Below are 23,520 nucleotides of genomic sequence, written 5' to 3'. Positions count from 1 at the left end.
TGGCTCAAACTCTGTGCACAATCAGATGTTAAAATGTCACAAATATCTGACACAGCCACTGTGAAAAAATAAACTTGTCTAGACAGACAAATAAGGGCATTCTCACGATAGCCCCAGAGAAAGAAATACACACAAGTGAGAAATTGTCTTAAACTTAAAGACTCTAGGAGACAAAAATTTCTTCTGAACTAAAAAGAAGGTGGTAGCTGTTACCTACCTGCATTCTTTCCAGGGGGTCTGAATGACTACAAGCCTTATTAATGAGGTATATATGTTCCATATATTCTGTTATCCGCTGAAGGAAACTCAACGGCTCGTTGAAGACAATAGGCATCGTAATCTTAGACAGCTCCTAGGTAACAAAAGGCTATTAATTTCTTAGACAGAACACTAAGTTAACAACTGACAACAAGAATTTTGAAAATATGTTGTGGGTTAGTTTATTTACAGCATTCTTCAAAAGACATTTGGCAAGTTTACTGTAGACCTCTAAGTGCTACAACTGAAAGGGGCTTGAAGTACAATCTGAAAGAATAAACAACTTCAACAATTGATCCAGCTAACCTAGTAAATGCAAGAAAAATGTTACCCTCTCTTTTGCAGTCCACATAAAACAGAAGAGCTTAAAACTTCCATAGATAGCAATAATGTGCCAACCAGCTCATTAATGATATTTAAGAACCATGCATTCCTTTGAAATCCTCACATACATATTTGCATAAAATCTAACTATTTTACTGCAGTAACCACAAATTATTTTTTGAAAGGAACAGTTACATAAAGAATAGGATTTGAATTGCTCTAACAAATGTTAGCAGCTTTAAACAACCTGTTATTTGCATCAGAATGTTTCTCATTTCACATGTGGATACAAGACAGACATGGAGTTCACAGAGAGGTTGCCAATTCCCCTGATCTTTTACTACAATGAAGCAAATTTTGCTGTTTAATTAAAAAGTTGCACTCATGACTGAGCACTATAGCATCATTTAAGTGCTGAAAACTTGGAAAGGAGAATGCCACTGCATGAAGTTAATGCAACATTTTCCTCACACTGTCACAGGCAGTAAGCGGAAAAAAAGGGTTACCCCTGACTTATACTGCTTTGTTTCAAGCAAGGCATTCAGTACAGCTGTATCTCCTAGATGAGACAAATTAAGCTAGCAGAAGGGCTCAGTGCTGTGTCTGTTGCATTCACAAAGGACTGTACTGGCAGACCTAGACAAGATATAAATGTAATGCTTAATGCTTCTAAAAAGCAGCTATGACAGCAAGGCCCTCCAGTGTAGAACATAATTTTTATTCCTAATAAGAATGAAATAATCAAACATGTAAGTGAATTCTTAAAGGATTAAAAGAAAACAGCAGTGATGGCCAGTAGCAATGCAAGCATCAGGGTCCTTTAACAACACAGAGCGATGTAAAGGTCTGTCTCTGAATCCAAGAACAAATCTTGTCACCCAATTACATCACACCATCGGTATCTGAAGCCTATGCTGGGCTCTCTAAGAAACTCTAACAGATCCCAAATTTTGCTTTCATCTGATTGAAGGAATTGAAATTTTTTTTGCACAAACTGCTTAAATTATGGAGGGGAAGAAAAAAAAAAGCCCACACCAAAATAAAGCCTTAAATCACCTTTGGCTAAGAATAAAAAAAGCAGAGAGAAAAGTATCGTGTTAATCAAACCATATTTGATTATACTCTTAATGGTATTAGTCTAGTTCTTATAGGACAGCATTAGAAATGCCAATCCACATGCTCCCAGCAGCTGAAGAAGGTAAAGAAATAGTACAGTTAATAAATGAATGTTGAGATTTAGAGAGTTGCAGTTTAAGATGATGTTCCCAACAGAAAAAAAATGCAAAATGCACCAGGTATTATTCTGTGTCTTAAGGTTTAAGCAATAAAATTAACCAGTTGAAGTTAGGAGACCTAACATCACTGTGTTTCATCTGAGCTAACTTACCAGTCCAATGCATTTTTTTAATATGCTCCACACACTAAAATCACTTCTAGAAAACATTGGGGCAGGTAATGACGTCCTGTAATTGGGAAAAAAACAACTGTCATTATCAGCCCCTTAAACAACAAGACATTTTCATTTATAGGTATTAAAGTAATTTTAAAAGGAAGCAAACCGTTAATCTAGAGTTGTGATAGGAAGCAGACAAGTGAAATGTCTTTTCAGTTCCAGAGAATTAACCTCTTCCAATGAGAACAGTAATGCCTCAAAAGATAATGAGCCAGAACATATTCACTTCTCATTTACTATGTAGTACTATGTGTTTACCTGTGCTTCTTAATTCCATTTTCTTGAATCTCTGTCTCTCCATTATGCTTTCCAGTCCTATTGCTTTGGTGTGGATCTAGATCAAGCATTTCTGGAACTTTATGATTTGCTTCTGAAAAGTCTCCTGAGGAATTGTCAGAATCAAAGCCTGTATAAAAACCGTAAGGCAACAGTTTTCTTAGGAACCTTATTATGCCACAGAGTAGCAATCACATGATAACTCTCACAGCATAAATACACTTATACCAGGTTATTTTATTTTTAAAAATATCAGAATGAAAACCCTTTATTAAGTGACCTAATTTCCAAGAGTACTTAGAGTCAAGTACTTCATTAGAATCAAGCATTCTCAACTTATTTTTCACACTGAATATAAAACCAATTTAGAATCTTACAAATTCTTCAGTAGCTCCTAATCAGATTAGCTGTATTGTCTCCTCTTCAGAGCTGCAGTGTGATTACAATAATTTTGCGGAGGAAAACTACAGAACTGAAAGGCCTTAGAAAATTTTAACTTAGCTTACTTACACTGCTAACAGGCAAGGAGTAAAAAAAAAAAAAAATAGAAAAGGGCCACTTGACAATCCATCAGCAAACATCCAGACTACAGCAATAGAAATGTAGGATATCTAACTTTTTTTGCCATCCCTCTGTGCAAACCATACAACACTTCCCTAATGGTTACAGCAAGAACCTGTGGGCACCAAGATGAATTATTCCCTGAGCAATATAAGTGACCCAAAGCATGACCTACAGTAGGTGGCTCCATTTCCTATGACCCAATTCCAGGTAGACAGCTACTGGAAACACTGTCATAACTAAATGCCAGCACCCCCAATAACAACATGCTTTGAACAGTTTTAACCATAAAAAAAGTTAAAAGAACAGAAATCTACAGGAACACAAGCTTCTGCAACCAAGCAGCCCCAGGTACAAACTGCACTAAACCAACAAACCAAGATTTTAGTCTAATGATTTTATTTCAGTCACACTACTTCTCCCTACACACTTAGATCAACAACTATTTTTGCATATGCCTTGAAATAAGAAAATTTTATACAACATTTTATGCATATATACACACACACAGACACACTTGGTCACTATCAACAGCAACAGGCCTCTTGTCAATACTACTACACAGACTGACTGCAGAAACAAAACAATTGTTAACAACAAATGAGGATCAGTTGCAGCATCAATACAGAGCACCCTAAAAAGATGCATTAATACAGTCCCTCTTCACAACTGTCACAGTGTCACAACAGAAAGCACTGTTGATCATTCACTGTAATAGAATCATTGAATGATTTGGGTTGGAAGGGACCTTAGAGCCCAACCAGTTCCAACCCCCCTGCCCCGGGCAGGGACCCCTTCCCCCAGCCCAGGGTGCTCCCAGCCCCGTCCAACCTGGCCTTGAACCCTTCCAGGGAGGGGGCAGCCACAGCTGCTCTGGGCAACCTGTGCCAGAGCGTCACCACCCTCAGTTTAAAACCGTTACCCCTCATCCTATCATTGCACCCCCCAATCCAGAGTCCCTCCCCACCTTTCCTGTCCCCCCTTTAAGCCCTGGGAGGCCGCTCGAAGGGCTCCCCGGAGCCTTCTCTTCTCCAGGCTGAACCCCCCCAACTCTCTCAGCCCGGCCTCCCAGGGGAGCTGCTCCAGCCCCCCCAGCATCTCCGTGGCCTCCTCTGGCCCCGCTCGAGCAGCTCCGGGTCCTTCTGCTGTTGGGGGCCCCCGAGCTGGCCCCAGCACTGCAGGGGGGTCTCCCCAGAGCGGAGCAGAGGGGGAGAATCCCCTCCCTGGCCCTGCTGCCCCCCCTGCTCTGGCTGCAGCCCAGGGCACGGGTGGGTTCTGGGCTGTGAGCACACGCTGCTGGCTCACAAGCAGTTTTCCCCCCACCAACCCCCCCAGTCCCTCTCCCTGGGGCTGCTCTCCAGCCACCCCTCGCCCAGCCTGGGTTTGTGCTGGGGATTGCCCTGACCCACGGGCAGGACCTTGCACTTGGCCTTGTTGAACTCCATGAGGTTTGCACAGCCCCACCTCTCCAGCCTGCCCAGGTCCCTCTGGATGGCATCCCTGCCCCCAGCCTGTCCCCCACCACACAGCTCGGTGTCACGGGTGAACTTGCAGAGGACGCACTCAATGCCGCTCCCCACGTCACCGACAAAGATGTTAAACAGCGCCAGGCCCAACACTGACCCCTGAGGAACAGCACTTGTCACTGCTCTCTGTTAGGACATTGAGACATGGACCACAACTCTTGGAGTGCAACCATCCATAAATGAACATTTTTGTTGAAAATAATTCAAAGAGCATTAAGTCCTTTCTGACTGCCACAAGGGTCAATTCTTCATCAAGAACCACATGACAACTTTAGTTTCCAGCTTCCAATTTAAGAGTCAGAATCCAAAAGCAACATGAAAACATGTGTATCCACTGGCATAGGATTCTTACCACAGTTTTAAGGAATACACTAACATCATTTTTGTGTTCCTTTCATTCCAGCTATCACAACCTGTGCAACTGCTTGTGTATGTGCTGACAGTTACCATCACGCTCAGCTACAGCCTATGTCAAACTCCAGCTGTGGATAAATAAAGATTCCAAAATACTACACAGCATCTAAGCACTCTAATAGAGTAAATAAATCAGTTTTGACAAAGATTATTTTAATTTTAAATAGAGTAGAATGTTGTGATCCTCTGACATTAATTTTTAAAAAACAGATAGTATCTATCATTACTATTACTTCAATTTTTCTTTTTGCTAAGATCTCCAACAAGGTGCTTTTACTTTATTAGAACAATTCATTCAAAGCACACATTCAGAAACAAAAAGCTGCATTTTTTTCAGGGATCAAGACCATGTTACAATAACATTCAAAACTGCACAACGAAACACCACCAATAGGATCTTATTTGGTAAACAGCAGGCGTAATGGGTGATGTCATGTATTAAACCAACTCCTACATTCTGATGTCACAAGCATGTAATTATACAGCAATAACCACACCTTAGCAGACTTAGTACTTAATTAGAAAGTATGATAGTTATATATATTCAGGTCATTAAAATGAAGACTACCCTGAAACACCTGTCTTCAAAAAAACCACATGCCTATCTTCAGTCAACCCACAACTAAATATTTATAACTTAAAAATGGCATTTCTAACCACATATTAGTTTTTTTTTTTTTTTTAATCTGCTACAGTACAGGGAGATGGAAAAGGCAAGTACTGTAGGGCATAACAAAATAACCTTTATTAATTTGACTGATGAATTTGGAACAAACAGATGAGTTCTCTGGTACATGTGCCCTCACCCAGGAAGCTGATCAAGCGCACACAACATAAGGAACAGCATCACATTTAATGGATATTTCAATGAGATAAAGGCATCTAAATATAAAAGGAAAGCTTCATAACAGGAACAGTCAACTGGCTTATAGGGGAATAGTTATGAAAAATGTTACTGGAATTATAGTCTTTACATTGTACCCGAAACCTTTCAAATCCTATCAAGTGTTCAATCTTTTCATCCACACTAGCCTTTCTGTTTCTCCATGATTCAGAACTGGTTTGCCCTTTTCCTGTACAGCACAACGGGAACTTAGATTCAGGTATATATATTATTTATGGACAACAATATGTCATTGGTAAGTAAATAAATGCCAATTCAAACAAGCGCCTTGCATACAAACAACAAAAATCCCTGCTCCAGAAAAATAAGATATATCAGAAGTTTAAAGTCCGCCTTATTAGAGTATACCTCCACCTAACTACTTTAAAAAACAAAACAAAATAAAACCCTCTAGGGTACACAGCTAGAAAACTCACTAGACTTTCAACTATACTTTCAACATTAAGTATCAGCTGGTTTGTCTACTACAAACCCATGAAGAAAGTTTTAAAAGCTGTTTCTCAATGAAGTTATAAGCATTATAGTTCTGTGAAGAACAATCCAGAGAATGTTCTTCACAGAGGAAGTAGTGATCTGGAATAAAAACATTTCACTAAAAAGATCTCTTGTAGTTTTTCTAAGTTAAAAAAAGGGCCTTTCTCCAGCTGCTATTAAAGTCTTGAACTTTCAAAACTGAGTAGATAAGCTTTAATTACAGGACAGTTTTTATAGTGAAAAGCCTCTGGGAGTGAGGATAAAAACGAGGACTTAAAAGGGAGTTAGGGGACCACATACAGAAATAAAACATCAAAAATTTGGTTAACCAAAAGTCCCAACGTGTATGTTTAGGGTGAAACAAAAGCTTTTAAAAAGTCTTAAATTTTCAAAGTGAAACACTTAAGTTGGGTGCCAACATTAATCTATTTCAAGAGCTTAAAAAGAGTGACTTGCCAGTAACTTTAGTTTTCTTAGCCTTCTTCTTCCACATCCTGCAAATGAAACAAGTCCACTCAGGCTAAGCAATACATCCACCTACAACGGAGCAGAGAGGCACACTGTTCTATGAGTCATGTACGAAGACACAAGACTGCCTCTTTCGTACAGTCAGCAACTTCCTTAAACACTAATTAAGCCTTGTCACTCAAGACAGAAAGGGAATCAAAATGGCATAGTACTAAGAACCTTCAGACCTCAAAAGGGCATAAGGACTAGGGATAAATATGCTGGAAGTGTTGACAGCAAGTGAAGCAAGAGGTTAATTTTTTCTTTGCCTGAAATTACCATTCTCCACTTTCCACAAGTCCATCTTCACAACATGCAGCCATATCGCGCTGCTCTGACAGGAGGCAGGCTGGCCTTTCACAAGATCTGCAATACTTAAACATTATGGCAGAATCCACTGATTCAGTTTGATCCAGACATTATGAAAATATATAAATTTGGCAGCAAATAACTCACTTCCTCCTCCTCAAGTGAAAGCAATAGTTTACAGTGAACAACAGCCAAGCAGTAGGAAACAGAAGGGCAACATCCTCACAAATACACCAGGCTAGATTAACCTCATGGTCACAGAACAGATTTCCATGGAACTGCAGGTTAATATTTAAAAAAGCAAAACTAAATTATTCATGTTTATTAAAAACAAATTACCCTGGTAACGAACCAAGCATTTTCCTGTGCTGTGGCGACCCTTTCACAAAACAGTTTGGCAAACAGGTATTTGGCAGAATTAATGAAGGGTGCAGTTCTGACAGAGCAGAACCTGACGGCACACAGCCTTTAACAAGTCTGCAATGAAATTAATAAACCCAAGGTGACATAGGCTAGGAGGCAAGAGATCAAAGCTATATGCTGCCTCACATAAAATTTCAGAGAATCTGAAATTCATCAAAGCATTGAACATCCAGACTCAGAAAAGACTACCTCTTGTATTTGAGAAAAAGCAGATGCTGTGCTGTCAAGAATTCAATGAGACCACAGGTAACATTCCCAAAAGATTCACAAGGGGAGTACTCATTCGTGAAGTAAGGATGTCAAATGTCCAACTAATCAGCAATGCTAACAACCTCTGAATGCAAAGAAACTTCCATGGAAACTCTTTACCGGTCACCAACTTGATTCATCACCTATATAACACAGTCCATCCTGCACATTTACAGGTGCAGTCATCATCTAGTCAGAGTCAAACCATCTGCCAGGAGGATGATTCCCAACCACACAGCTCACAATTCCATCACATGAGCATCTTTTGGATGGGATGGGGACAGTGTCAGAAGCAAGAAACCTCCCAGCCAAAGAGACGAAATCCAGCACAAAACCCAGGAGTCTTCTTAGGATAGATTCATGTTCTAGAAGTGGATGTTATCAATTAACAACTACAGAAAAGCTGTGACTTCCTCAAGGAGTGAACTCATAGTATCTTGAAGGAGGCAGCATCCTTGGGCTACTGCTGAGACAGCTGCCGAGTTCTAAAGCATAACTTCCCATGGAGTTGAAGTGCTCTCCTAAGCCTGGTCTGCTACCTGTAGGACACAAACCATAGCACCCAATTACTAACATCAGTGAACTTGTGGGAACAGATTGCAGTTCCCTCTGGGGCAACAAGGGCCCAGGATGCTGGGGGAGCATGATGAGAAGAGTATGGTGTACATGCTGTTTTCATTGCAACATGGAGCTAAGACACAGCTGGAGAATGTCTCGTTCCTGGTAGCTGTGTCCTAATCCTAGACTTAGAGCAGAGCAAGAGCATGTCTAAAGGTGGCTTCTGCCCATCTACTGATCTGACCTAAAGGAAGAACAGTATTGTTGGAAAGACCAGGAGTCTGCCAAGGACATTTCATTTTTTTAACAAAATTTGGAACCCCAAATCCTGAAGTTTTCACTGTGGAACCTGAACACTGACCTTACCTCAGAAAGGATCTTGATTCTGAACTTGATCTCCTGGGAATACTTGGTCTACACTTACCATATCCAGACCATCCAAAAATTAAGAGATAGGCAGGCACAATCAGGACCCATTAGAACCTCAAAAATTTAGCAAAGCACTGTCTGAAAGATATGCAGTCCATGGTGCTAAAAGGAGCAAAGAGTTGCTACAGGAATCAACAGTTGGGGAACGTGAATTCAGAAAAACCTACTGACAGTTGTTCTTAGCATCACACTTATGTATGACTTGAACAAGACACAGCTACAAAGAACTAGGTCTAGACTTCACTAGGTTTGTGCAAAAGAGATTGAGCATCTGTCTTTAAAGACAGTCTGGAGGGAGAAAGAATCTGAAACAAACTATTCCAGACGTAGCACTGCTCTTAAACCAAGCACCTGTGGGGCACACTCCAGGGCAACATATATAAGGGGGGAAAAAAGTGTTCAACCTCACTCAGTTCCTGGAGTGGCTGCTGCAGACCAAACACCCTCCACTAGAAGAGGGTTGTGCTCAAAGCTTATAAAGACACCAGATCTTTTTTTGCTTCAAAACTTATGTCATGTCATCACAATCTTCCATGTGGAAGAATAAGATTAGGACAAGAGAAGGAGTGCTCACAGAACTGATGCACAACATCCCACCTCTGAGCAGAGCCAGCCAAGACTGCAAAGTACAAGAATATCTCATGCACAATAGCTCAGAAGTCATTACCACCTTGAGCACCTGCAGGGAGAATCAACCTTTTGAGGTTGAGGAAAGGGGGGGGGGGGGGGGGAAAGAAAGAGGACAAAACTAGAGCGTTCAAACACAGGTGACCCAAACACTGAGGGCTGTGTCTTTCTGCAGCAAGAGACAAAGGAATGCATCAAAGCTGTACAACACAGACCTCTTTCTTAGAGGCACATTTCTGTTTACCTTTTTCAGTGGAAGAAAAAAAATCTAGTTCATTTATGGCCATGGTCCTGAGTGCCTGGAACTGAAAGATTACTAAAGACATACAGGAACAATCCATTGTGTTTTCAAGATTTTTATGGTACAACAATTTGATTTTACAGATGAACTTGGAGTACTATCTGCTATCACTCTTAGCTAGCATGAATGCAGTCCAAATTTCCTTCTCTTCTCCATGACATAATTGTGATGAGCCCTATACAACCCACTGTCAGCCACATCGCTTCACCCAGCCCCCTCTGTTTACTCCTCTCATGAATTTCCAACCAACCATGTCTAAGTCTACCTTACCCATTCATATCTACCATGCTACATTCCTTCAGCTTTCATGCTTTCCATTAGTCCCTTTTCATTCCTGTGATCCTACATCAAGCGCTCTACACTCACCATTGCCAGCATCTCTCTTTTCACCTCTATTACAGCATTTCTGAGGAAACATTTAACTGGAAGACTTTAAAATTGTTTGAGATCTTTGAAAGGATTTATTTTTTTTTTTTTATTAAAACACTTTAAGCATTTTATTTCACCACTAAAACCATGTAAGGCTCTTATAAATAAACATTTATCCTTATTAGTTCAAAGAAAAGCACTATTTGATACACTGCTCAAGTGTGAAGTGATTCATGTTTGCTTTTCAAGAAACAACGCTGGATTGCAAAGACTTTTGGTTCCCTATCTTGAAACCATACTTTTACAGTAATTTGTTTCTGACTAGAAACACATTTTCTACTTCAATTCTTCAGGATAGGTTTTCCATTAAAATAAAGAAATTAATAAAAGTAACCCACAGAAGATATTTCACCTTTCAAAGGGTCTTAAAGGCATTACTTCTCAAGCTGCTATTAAATTACCTGCGTTTTACAGAAAATGACAGCAAGACTTGGCCACTAAAGGACTGTTACAGTGATAAAATGATAGCCAGCATTAAGCTTTAATAAAAAAAACTCTCATTTCCAAATCTGAATCTGAATTATAATTCTTCCTTTCTGCTTTTCAGAAGATAGCACTACAAGTTTTACCAACAGTGGTTTACATTTTATTTATTTATTAACAGCAATATATTACTAGCCCCTCGCCACACACACAATGCAGTTTATAGCTCTTTTTTTTTCCTTTTTCACTCACCCGTAACGGCATCATAAAACTCTTCTTCACTATTCATCCTTCAGTGTGAAATCTCCGTACAGCCAATCCAACTTCCTCTAATGCATCGTTGAACTTGATTTAGAGATTAAGTATCTGTGTGCTGTCAGAGTCTTCTTTTGCAAACACCCAGCTGCTTTAGATGATCTATTTGACAAGACAGGGAAACAGAATTAGCAGTTTCCACATTTCTTATGTGCACAAATATGCACGGTTGACAAATACTAATATTCCTGTTTCTCCCCATGGTAAAAGATGGATTTTTGCATTCATAATAAACAGCCTTCTTTGATACAAAAGACATTCTGAAGACGAGTACTACCTACCACAAGAACAGCTAATGTACTGTGTCACGCTCCTCTATATAGAAATATATCATATACACATTACTGTAAAATATATCCTATTTACCACAAGGTACCTTTTAGGCAAATACAGCTAGAAGGAACAGAGAACTGAAGGAAGATATAGGTAGCAAAATAAAAATTTCCCTCTTCATCAAGAGGATTAGCCTTACCATATCCTTAACCAAGAAAGCTGGGAACAATTAAGAGAACCTTGTATCTCAAAATCTATCTCACTGTTGCATAAAAATGCTGGGCCTCACTGTACATCATGCAATTAGCATCTAGTGACCATTAGAGAAGTTTTGTCAGGCTACTGCTATGAACTCTTGAGGAGACAACTGGAGATTTTTCCCTCTAGAGGGACAGTGTAAAGAAACAACAAACCTTTTCTCAGTAAAATCAAGCACACTGCAAATAACTTACAGATTTATGAAGCACTCTAGTTCTACTTTATGGATAGCCTAAATTAGATTTTTTCCAGATGGTTGGCAATGGTGTAACGTAAACATTTTTACTTCACCCAGTTTTAGTCTAAGGGGAATAATGAGACAATTTAGCTTCCATTCTTACAAATGTTCATCAGGTACCAATGATGAGCCAAGTACACAATGATAAATGACAGCATGGCAATGCTATAGATATCTCCTCCAAAACAACCTCAATCTGTCCGTCCCGATTTTTTATGATCCTTGAAAATCCCACTGCTTTTGTGACAGTAGTTTTTCCAGAGTAATTATAACTTGCACAATTCCATTCCAATTAAGAGAAACAAAGCCAGAAGCAAACTCTACTCCTAGTAGAACAGCTTGCCATATTTGAAGCCAATTCCTTCTTCCTCTCTGCAAGAAATCAAACTGCATGACTCCTCCCATGTTTCAAGTCTTTTTACCTCACGGCCCAGAACAAAAGCTATCTGAATGTCTCACACACATACAGTCCTTCCAATTCTACATTCAGGAGGAGCTAAAATAGCCTATTTTGGAACTCATCTAAGTAAATGAATGTAGTGTTTGCCTTGAAGTGTTATGTCTGTCAAGGCCAAGTGTTTTAGTTTGTCATTTTTCCCTTAGGAATTTCCTGTTTCCTTGCCATTATATGATTTTATATCAATCTCTGCATCATGGTATCTGAGCTTCCACATAATCTACAGCAATTTCTCATTTACAAGTCCTCACCTCCACAAGGACAAAACTTTATACAGCTGCTTCTCTTGACTGTTGCTACACTGCTGTTGCAATTGCTCTCAGCTGGATGATAGTTTCCTTCCCTTTTTCCTGTGCTGTTCTCCAGTCAGAAACCTTTAAACCTTCTTCAGATTTCTTGCTCATCAGCAACAGTTTCTGACTCATTTTTGTCAAAGTGCTGCATTCTCCTAGGTAAGGATGGTCAAAACATTAACAGATACGTGTATGGCTGAAGACTTCCAGTGAAAGGTTATTCGCAAGTGCTCTGCCTGAATAAGGGAAAGGAGCAGCAGCTTCACTTCAAAAAGATACAGGGAGTTCAGGCCACTAGCAACCATCCTGCCTTAGAATCAAAGAAAGGGAGAAATCCTCTTAACTAACAACTAGTTCAAGAGTAGCAGCGAGCTCAGATTTCTGGGTGAACTAAACAGCAGGATTGATAGCATTGTTCTAAATCTGGACTGTAAGTACAAGGCAGTGTACCTACCCCTGTGTTATCTTGCCTAGAGAAAGCCAGTCCTTGACTCTTAACAAAATAAAAAATAAATGCCTGTTCAAACCAAAGCTGCTGTCAGTCAGAGTTTCTCTAAACTTTCCAGCCCCACCAGCAGGATATCTGGAAGTACCTCTTCCAAGGTCTCCAAATATGATGTATCTTTGGGGAAAATCTGTCCTTGAGGATGCAACTATGTGAACCTTTCAACAGGGGCAGAAAGAGGGAATCCAAAGAAAATTACTGCTACAGAAAACAGGAACTCGACATCTCAGGACAACTGCTCACCCAGAAGCCATTATCACCATGTTGGAGTGATTCCATCAGTTTGTCAAAAAAGAAGGTACATTAAAGCGCTTCTTTAACTCTCTAAGGTACTGTATCCTTGAAGATGCAAGACATTTATGGTTTCAGTTTTCTGAAAGTATTGCATCCTTCCAGCAAAACAACAGCCAGTATTTCCAGAAGGAATGTGTATATGCACAAGATAGAGCCCTCTCATTATCAGCGCTATAATTCCCTCACTTTCTCCATGTTTTCTTGCATCTTCCCTGGTTATGTTTAGTCTCTATTTTTTTTTATTTAAGCTCTTGCAACAGGACTATCCTATTGTTGCATATGGCACATGTGATGAGATTCTGTCCTGAAACAGCCTTGTATCTATCTGCAACAATAAAAGGGAAAAAAAAGGGGCTAGTTCAAAAACCCACCCCCAATTCAGTTCAAATGCAAAGAGCACACTTCCTCAGGGTCCCTATCCTAACACAGCCATGTTACATAGCAGCTTGCAAGATCCAGAGATGCTTCAGAACAGCAACTCCAGTACGCTATAGTCCAGTATAGAAGGCACTGAGAAATAAAAATTATGACTTAAAAAATCGCCAGTTCTATTAAGAGCCTTAAACAGGGTCATACAGATGAACACCAGTTTCTCCTCTTCCCTGTCCTGCACTATAACAACTGAATTACAAAAGGACATGTGAAGTAGAACTACATCACACAGCATACAGTTTCACTACAAAGACAATGAAGCTTTCCTATAAAAACACCAAGTACAAATGAAGTAACCAGAATCACTGGAGTTAACTGAAAGCAAGAGTTATGCTGTGTTCTCCTGATAAGCACCTCACACCACACCTTAGGCTCACTGTTATTTGAAAATTAAAGTTCAGCCATACCCCTGTAAGTTATATACAAGCTTTGTAATTATTACCTAAAGAACAAAATATTCATGCAAGTCCCTTTAAATAAGTTGCAAATTCTCCTAAGGTGCTAGAAGCATTTTTAAAAGGATAAAGTAATATATTTTGCATCAGAGCTACACTAGGAATAACTTAACACTCATATCACTTTTACATTCAGTTCTTTTCTTTACCAGAGATTAACGTGAATTTGCATGTAGCTAAACATACAATGATAACAGCATTTAGCTTTCATGAGCCAAAAAGCTAGGATTAAGTCCTTCTCTCTTACTAAAAGCATCAGTAAAAAGTTACTTTCAACTAGGTTTAAATACAAGAAGACAAAAACATCCTCTTTGCTTCCTATTCAGCATTTGTAATCTGTATTTCCTCCTCCATGTCCATGATATACCCAAAAGAATTCACTTACACACTAGCAAGCGTAGTTAACAGCTTTTATCAAAACTGCCATTCAAGAAAGGGTGCAATACTCCTGTGTCAGACAGACCTTCAGAACCTTAGGATCAACTGCCATTCTGGAAAATCTTTCATAAAGCATAAACACAATATCACGTTCACATCTTTCAGTCCTACAGTGAAGAAGAAATAAAAAATTTATTTAGATATTTTCTTACATACTGAGCAATCATTAGGCACGTAGCAAACAGTTTTCCATGCGGGACTTCACTCACTCTTTGTTGTAGAGAATGTTATTTCAGCAATCAGGATTTACAGGTTAAAATTACCTTAGTGGGCTTCACTTTAAGAGCCAGCACTAAGGGGCTTTTGCCTGGGGACTGCAGCCCAGCTGCACTGCCATATTGATGACCAAAGAGAGACTGTATATAAATAATTTTTTAAATAATAGGAAAAAGCTGCAAGTAGAGGCATCTGCTGAGAACTGGAACTGCGTAATTTAATGATGATAACACACCCCTGACCACAAGCAGCCCAGACTTTGTGGTTTACAAGATAAGCGACAAAGCTCATTTATTTCCTCATATTTTAAGGCTATGGATTGTTACATACTAATTTGATTTATTATGGGATTTGTGTGCACAAAACCTACCATATTTATTTTTATTTTTGTAATAGATTTATTTCCCTACAAAAGAGATGCTATTTTTGAAACTCAAACTGACAGAGACAGATAAAAACATTCAAAAAAAGTATAATACCCATCACAACATTACAACTTCATAATTGGTTAGTAAATCTGTACTGCAGGCTCTATTATCTAATAGTCTGTCTCAAGAAATTCTCTGTATGAGGTTGTCCTGAATAGTTACAATGAGATTTTACTCTTTGAAATTACATTTAAAGTGAGAGGCAAAGCAATTATCAGAAAACAACAAAGCTTACCATAATTTATTAAAGCAAGTGTTGAACTAGTTATTTGGGCCAAACCTAGTTTTTCTAGTCATTTTGCTTATTTGCATGCCAGTGCCTACAATATACAAAACCAGACTAGCAAGAGTTAAGCTAAGCATAGCATGCAAAGTCAAAGACTTGTAAGAGCTTCTTCTAATCAAAGGACTACCATTTTGGTTCCTCTGAAATAAGCTTTGCTCCTTGATGATGCTGTAAAGCCATCCACAAAGAGGTTGAACAAGATATTATGCTGTCCAATAACACAATTTGGAAATGCAGATACCAATGCTGAAATAAAAACGCTAAGTTTGTCCCAAACAAGAAAAAAGAAACCCCAAAATGTGACAGGTAAGGGACAGAAATACAACTACTGGTCACTTGGGCAAAGTTTGTTTTGTACTTTTGTTATTTAAAGGTCTCACCAGTGCTGCACAACTACTCAAAAGCAGGTTACTCATTAAAGCTCCTTCAAATCCTCGCAATTTATTAGAAAAAGTTTGCACGTTCCTGTATGACTGAAGACCATGGACAGTCCTTTTCTTAAAGGACATGAGGATGTTTTGCAAAGGCAAAGGACAAAACAAAGCAGCAGTTGCAATAAATACTACAGAAACACAAGAAAATACCTGCACCATGTCCATAGCATACCTTGAGATAGTAATTTCTTCCTCTCTGTAGAACCTAAGATTGATATACTGCTTTCCAGAAGTACATCTGTCACGGTCAGAGAGAACAGAAAGGGCTGTTCCTAAACAGGCATGGCACACCAATGGTCACAACAAGTACTAAGATCCTGAGAGGCTTACTCTCAGGAGAAAACATGCTTCTCTCAGTGATCTTTACAGCCTTGATGCAGAGAATGCAGCTATTCATACCACCTACACTACGGTGACAGCTAAGGTCCCATGACAAAGGAAGAACAAAGTCACAGCATACCTGTCAATCAGCTGGGTACAAATAATGTCAAGCAAAGTGTTCTGTCAGGCACTGTGTTGAACCTGTAACTCAACAGTGACAGGTACTAGGTGATCTGGTTTCCTGTAACACTCTTTGCTTTCAAAAGCTTAACTCTGCACAGATCGGAGGGTCCCCTACATGCTCACAGCCCCCAGCAGTAGAAGGTACAGGGAACTCTTTCCCAGAGATACAGTATCAATAAGATCAGTCCCAGACTTTACACAGATCCCACCTATTTTAAACCCTTTCCTCCCACCTGAAGTGCAAGACTCCACAAATCACTTTATAAAGTATCTAATTTGCTCAACGTGTTCTGTGACAAGTGTGCAAGCATCTTTACGAGCGGGGATGGAAGGCAGGGACACCCGCTGCCTCTGAGCAGCTGAAGGCTGCTCCCTGGCACCGGCACTCTCCACACCTATACGCCAGATGAGGCTGTGGAGATGAGCTGTAATGGTTGTCCATGACATCATTTCATTTGCTTGCAGCTCTATCAAGTACTGAAAGTTGAAATTTCCTATGCCATTTATCTGGATAGGTTAGTAATCCCTCAAATTTGTCAGCGTGTACGCTTGCTCCTTTCTCAAATTCCATTCCTCAACAGGAAAAATTAAAAAACCAGCTTATGTCTGTGTCTCTGAGATCCTGGATCCTTGAAATTTATACACCAATTAAAGAACTTCAAACACTAGTACCCATTCAAAACAACCTACAAGTGTTTAAATATGCAATTACTTTGACTTAGTTAATTCAAAATAACTAGTTACTCTATACTAACTTGTTCTTCTGTGTTAATCCTCAATAAAGACCCAGTTGGTTAACCAAAAGTTACTCCTCCTTAAAGAAACATTTACATTTCTATAGAAAGGTAAGCATTTACAGCTGGAGCAGCTAATTTGACTGGAATGCGGTTCAGCAAGATCAGTTTGGAGTCTGGCTGGCTGACTACAGCTACACTGCCTTATTCCCCCAGATCTGAAGTTGAAATTTCACATCATGCAGCAATTCTGGAAAGCCACTGCTTTGTTGACACCATCCTGCTACCTTTACAAATCCTGTTTATTTTGCTTTTGAAGCACATGTTCTAGCTCTTTGAGACATATTTAGAACACTTGGTCATGTTCATTATACAGGCATTGAATCTACTTGTGAGATCAAGAAGCATTTAAGAAAAACCAAGTATGGAAACAGTAAGCAGTCATGACAATAAACACAAACGGTCACCAGCATGAGCAGGTAGGGTGTTAGAAGTTTAATACACTGGAATTAGTTGGCTACCAAAGAATTAATGAACTTGCACATTCATCAGCTTTTTCACATGCCTAACAAGGCTTTGTTGAATGTGCACTTCCACAGCAAATTTTAAAACAAATTAAGTTTATTAACTTGAAAGGAGAATACTTGCAAGCAAGAAAAAAAAAAAAAAAAAATCACTGGAGGCCTTCCTCAAAAAAAAAAAAAAAAGAGAGAAAACCTGTCAAATCTCACATGATAGAAATACTGCACAAGTATTGCCAGGGGGAGGAAGAGAAAGAGCAAATCCCACCAACTCTGAAAAGATACTCAGTTTTCAGGTTTTTCATTTGCTTTAACACATCAAAAGGGCACAAGCTCAGTTTAATAGAAATAGTATTGACAGAATTTAAAAATAGCTGGATACAAAGGAAAATTAATTCCATGGCCTGTTTAATCCACCTATCAGTGTATGTTAATAAAAAGCAACATTTTCATTAGTTTGTTATCCTGGGTTCAGGATGCACCTTCTGTCCAGAAAGAGACTCTAAAAGAGCCAGCAGAAGATCAAATATACATACCTTTCATATTAACAATAAAAATAATAAATTAAACAAAAGAACAAAAAACTCAACAGTCCTACGGTATGACTGGTAGAATAAGAGTCAAACCCACCTTCTCTTGAGTTGTTAGCTGAAATAAAATATAGCTGTAGTACTTCAAGGGAAAGAAAGAAATAGCTTGAACTAGAAGATAAATATTTATGTGTTTGTTTCATACACATCTCCTGAAAGCATCAAACTGCAGTGTTTCATCTCTGAATGAAAGCTTCGGCAAGGATGAATCTTAATTGACTCATGAAATTAGGTTACCAACAACACTGGATCTGAAACAGCTATAAAAACTAGCCAAGAATTCAGTTTAATTGGCAATTTAGATACCTGCTGTAATTATTATGCACTTAAAATCTCTTCAACCAGAGCACAGCTACACAGATGGCAGAATCCAGAACAGGATTTTATTTACCAAGATAAATTTGTTTCTTACTCCAAAGTTTGAGTGTAATAGCATCTTCCACCAACATGTCTTGGCAACATGAAACTCCATATCCACAGTAATAGAAGGACAACTTCCTTCTCAAGTCTGTTAAACAAAGTGCAGAGAGGTTGAGAGGATCAGCTGAAGACCTGGCTCACTGTCACTTTTCCATTTCTTTGAAGATCACAGCCATCCCTACTATAAAGTTGCTGGGAGTTACTAAATGACAAGGGGACAGTTGAGTACCTGTACTGGGTCCTGCTGCAACAGTGAAATTTCCTTTCTAGCAGCCCATATGGTGCTGTGCTTTGGATTTGTGACCAAAGCAGTGTTGATAACACACCCATGTTTTATCGTTGGAGAGTGCTTACACAGCACCAAAGCTTTCTCGCTTTCTCACTCTGCTCCCACAGCGAGCAGGCTGGGGGTGGACAAGTGGCAGGAAGGCAACACAGGCAGGACAGCTGACCCGGTCTTGACGAAAGGGATCTTCCCTACCATATACCATCACATTCAGCAATAAGACTGGAGGAGAGTTTTGCAGGGGTTGCCATTGCTCAGGGACTGGCTGGACACGTGTGAGCTGACAGCAAGAAATTGCTTTTGCATCTCTTGTTTTTCGTTATTTCCACTTGGCTTTTTCCCCTGCCTTTACCTAAAGTGCCTTTGTCTCTACCCCCAGGTTTTCTCACTTTTGCCCTCCTGATTCTCTCCCATATCCCACAGAGCAGGGGAGCTGTGTGGGGCTCAGCTGCCTGCTAGGGTCAACCCACAACACAACCAAAGCAGCAAAGCCCAACTGAGTTATTCAAAGGATTCTCATTATCACTTGACTGCACTGACACATGGTAGGGAACAGGGTCTACACTGGCCTCTGTCACTTCAGTGGCCAGAGCTGGTTAGGTCAGAAGTGAGTGACATGAACCACAGACACCTCAGAATTCAAGAGCTTACCATCTTCAAACTTTCTGTATCACCATTACTTTTGAACTATCACTAGAATCAAAACCCAATGAGATATAGTAACAGATTCTTTGGGGAGCCCTAAAAAAAAAAAAAAATTACCCAGAAGAGTAAAAATAATGCTTGTAAAAATGTAATTAAGTTATCCATTCATGAAAACACATTTCTTGACAAATATCATAAGCATGCAAACTTTTTTTGTAATACTGCAGAGGTTCATAGTATCCCAACAGGCACAACCCTTATCCCATCTAAACCTCTGATCAGCACATTAAAAGAACTGAACTCAAACAGGAATGCCACAGATCAAGGTTTCCATTCAGCCTAATGCCAAGCACAGATGTAACACATCCAACCAAGCAATGTATAGTTTAAATTCTGGACTATAAAACTAAGAGGGCCAAGATTAAAAGGTCCAGATGTATTTCTGCAGCTGCAGGCACAATTCACCTTTTGTGCATGCTCCCGCCAGATTTATAAACAATCCCAGGAAGACAACGCTATCCAGCCTCCTGCATTTTCTGAATGGAGGGCTGCTGTAATTTACTAAAAATCTGTCTCATTAAATTACATGCATAATAAAATACACTGAAATAATCTAAAGGATCTGTCTAGACCAGCAAATGAATTTCCAATTGTAACTGTATAAAAATAAAATAATCAAGTTTAAGCAAGCTTAGTCTATTCTTGCAACTTATTGATCCTGAAAATTAAGACATTATCTTTGTGCACTGAATCAACAATAAATTTTTGAAGACTATAACTGAAAGTAATGATAAGCCACATTTGACACATTCTAATTGCTTACTGCTCTCATGGAACTTGCTATTACAAGCCTTTAGGAAAAAAAAGTAAATAATTACATCATCATACATTCTTCTGCATAGTAATTATTAAGAATTTGAGGACTGTTATAATGTATTTTTTAATTCCAAGTTCTACAGTGGTATATTCCATGAAATAATAAAAAACATAAAAGAATCTATATAATGCACCACCTATTTTTTTTTGCAAAAGGAAACATATCAAAGTCCCATATCTTCCAAAGTGGCAGATACAGGGTGATCAACTCATTGATTGCTCTCACTTTCCAATTTATTCAACAATGTGAAGATGCCCCTGTGATCAGCTATAAATTCAAACTTGGCAAAAACATTCAAGATGCTGAGCACAGACTAAACACTAAGCATTTTAAAACATTGCACTAGCCTCAAATACAGACATTTCTTACATCTTCATGACTCAGGTGATAAAACTGATGCTGAGTGAAAGTCTAGAAAAAATGCCAACGTGTAAACAGAAGTTCTAGTTATCAAGTAGCATGATGTAATTTTGTATTGTTCAAGAACAAGTTACTTCAAATACCAAAGCTAATGGATAAAAATTCAGTCTACTTGCATGTGAAACTTGCTTTCAAACAACAACAAAAACCCATCTGATTGGCACTACAAACAGTGATTTAAAAATCTAGCCTTATCAAAGCAAAAAAGCCTGATTGGTGTGTTTTCCAGCCAACACTAATATAACAGAAAGCTAAGCTTTTCACCTTTGTTCTAGGTCAGCATGTGTGAAGTTCACACAGTAGAATTCACAATAAGAAAGACTAAAAGAAATACCAGTTTCAATCATAAGACCTGTCAGCTTAAGCAAATACGTATCATAGAAAGCAGTAACAGTATTAAAATTGATTTAAAGAAACCATCCAACAGGGAAAAGTACCCTCCATGATCGGCTACCAAATCATGTACATTTGCATAGATGTTAGCAAACAAATAACTATGTGCACTGCACTGTTTTTCAGTATTGCATCAATTGAAACCTTTAACCTATCCCGTCCTCAACTACTTACAGGCATACAGTTTGCTGTCTAATCATCACTTTCTATGCTGAATTTTTGTCTTCTAAGTTTATATTAGCATGGCTGAAGAGCTAGTTCTGGAGAAAAACGGCATATTTATTCCTGGACAGCAGATGTCTCAGTGTTTCCTTTCAAACACTCACTTAAGTTACAGGTTCATTATGAGGTACTGTTGGTTCAGAAAAGCAACATTAAGAATCACTCCTGATCTTAACCTAGATTGCCCTCAACTTTCTGTCACGTGGTCAAACATTCGCATGACTTGACAACTATTTTAAGAAAAGCTATGTTTACAGTAACTGAAAACCCAAGGGGTTACTTAGGGGAAAATCACTGCTTGGAATTTCTTGCTTCCATGCTAGTTTAGCCAGTTCTCCTACTTCCATCCCACGGCACAGTGCTTTACGTTTGGAAATTACCCAAGTCACTGCTTCCCGAAATTGCCCTGAGGTTTCATAAGTCTCAGAGCATACGGGTATAAAGTTTGTTAAGATGATGCATATGTGGTTGCCCCCAGATGTCAACGTGAACATGGAGTTACTGAACTTTGGAAGGTTAAGTTGGAATGAAACAAATTCATTTTTTCTTGCATGCATAAGCTTTAAAAAAGGAAACACTATGAGAAGAGTGGTACAATAAAGCTCATCTACATTCCAGATCCGCACCTCCTTTTTACTTTTCCTTTCTGAAATCTTAAATGAAGACTATGTATTTTAATTGAGAAAATTCACAGTAAATGAAAGCAATATCTGCTTGCATTCAACACGCTTTGGCAGATACTTCTGAGACAAAACACAAGGCTATGGCAGACATAAAAAACAGAAGGCAATTTCAAACACACATCTGAAATTCTGGCCTGCAAGTGCTGCGGAGTAACAAACCGCTTCCAAAAGGGGTCTTGAATCCAAACATACAGACAACACAAACATGATTAATATCCAAATTAAATAAATGGCAACATAATTTATACCTTTGTTACCAAGCAGAAGTTCTGGTGGCATGTTATTTAAAAAAAAGCCTTTTTTCCTGCTATTTTTCCCATCTTGCTTGTCTCCCTTTCAGGAGCTCTGTAAGAGAAAAATTGAGTAGGTAAATGAAGAATAAAAAAATAAAGACAAATTCAAATAAATCCTAACAGTGCTTCAGCTGTGGCCTAAAAGGCCCCTTGAGGCTTCTCGGGCTGAGCTCAACACATTCATCTTGGGAACTGGGTATCGTAGGCACCTTTGCTAAACTACCCAGCTCCAAAAGCAATGAGGAAAAATAAATAAATAAAATTTGAAGAATCCCTACAGCAGGACTGAGAGAGCTCCACCGACCCGCCACCCCCCGCCCTGCACAGCGATGCCCTTCAGCCCCCGCTGCCTCCCCTGTCCCCAGAGGGGAACGCCGCGGTTGGGAAGGGCTCGGCCACCCCGCCTGCACCCCCCGGGCTCTGCCCCCCAGGAAAGGGGCAGCACCATTCCCCCACCCAGCACCTCGCCGCCTCAGCCGCACAGGCCTCGGGCTGGCAGCGCCCTGAGGAAAACAAGCAAGCGGGGTTGAGGATCCTGCGCCCGCCGAGCGCAGCGCCGGGATGCCGGGGGGGGGGGGGGGGGGGAACCGCGCTCCCTCAGCCCGGTGACCGACAGGGGGGCGGCCCACGGCGCTGAGGAGAACCGGGGCGGCCCAGCACGGAGGGGACCCCCTGCAGCGGGCTGGGGGAAGCCGAGCCCCCCGCGGAGGGGAGCGGCGGGGAGGGCAGGGCAGGGCAGGGCAGGGCAGAGCGGGGGGCCGGGACAGGCGAGGCGGCATTACCTGACACCACGCTCCCGCGACGACCCCCGCCCCCCCCCACGCCCCTTCCCGCCCCTTCGCCGCCCGGCCCACGGCCGACACCGAGGCGGAAGTGCGGCCCTCGCAGCAAGCGGAGCGACGCGCCTCTCCACCAATCGCCGAGGGCGGCCTCGCCCCGCCGCCGTCGAAAAGACCAATCGGTTTCCCCGCCCGCTCGCCCGGAGGCGGGGCGAATGGCTAAGCAAGGCGCCCAGCCTCACAGCCCCCCGCGCCGCACCACCCCTGGGCTGGGGAGACTGCTGGCCAATGGCGCGTCGGGGGGCGGGGATATGCAGATAAAACCTGTACCGGCAGCCCCCGCGGCAGCGAGCGCCTTTAGGAAGGGAAGGTGCAGCCTCCGCTGC

The 23,520-nt window shown here is 40.4% G+C and overlaps 1 protein-coding gene across 4 annotated transcripts in view; it reads right to left on the bottom strand.

Annotated features, from left to right (window-relative positions):
* OSBPL2 (oxysterol binding protein like 2) overlaps nt 1-23,196 on the bottom strand; it is a 37,736-nt gene extending 14,540 nt beyond the window's left edge. For 2 of the 4 annotated variants that reach the window (XM_042801088.1, XM_042801090.1), the window contains exons 1-6: nt 23,138-23,196; nt 22,311-22,407; nt 10,698-10,862; nt 2,294-2,441; nt 1,970-2,045; nt 218-352 (exon numbers count right to left, since the gene is read on the bottom strand). In XM_042801088.1, coding sequence (XP_042657022.1) covers nt 218-352; nt 1,970-2,045; nt 2,294-2,441; nt 10,698-10,734 — 396 coding nt within the window. In that variant the 5' untranslated portion in view covers nt 10,735-10,862; nt 22,311-22,407; nt 23,138-23,196. Of the gene's footprint in view, nt 1-217; nt 353-1,969; nt 2,046-2,293; nt 2,442-10,697; nt 10,863-14,350; nt 14,511-22,310; nt 22,408-22,818; nt 22,840-23,137 lie in introns of those variants that run through there. The other 2 variants (XM_042801089.1, XM_033010392.2) reach the window with 2 other exon arrangements.
* Nucleotides 23,197-23,520: the final 324 nt, after the last annotated feature.

This window comes from Tyto alba, unplaced genomic scaffold (assembly GCF_018691265.1).
Source record: "Tyto alba isolate M040663 unplaced genomic scaffold, T.alba_DEE_v4.0 Super-Scaffold_33, whole genome shotgun sequence".
NCBI classification, from domain to species: domain Eukaryota; kingdom Metazoa; phylum Chordata; class Aves; order Strigiformes; family Tytonidae; genus Tyto; species Tyto alba.
This window is presented reverse-complemented; position numbering and strand designations above follow the sequence as displayed.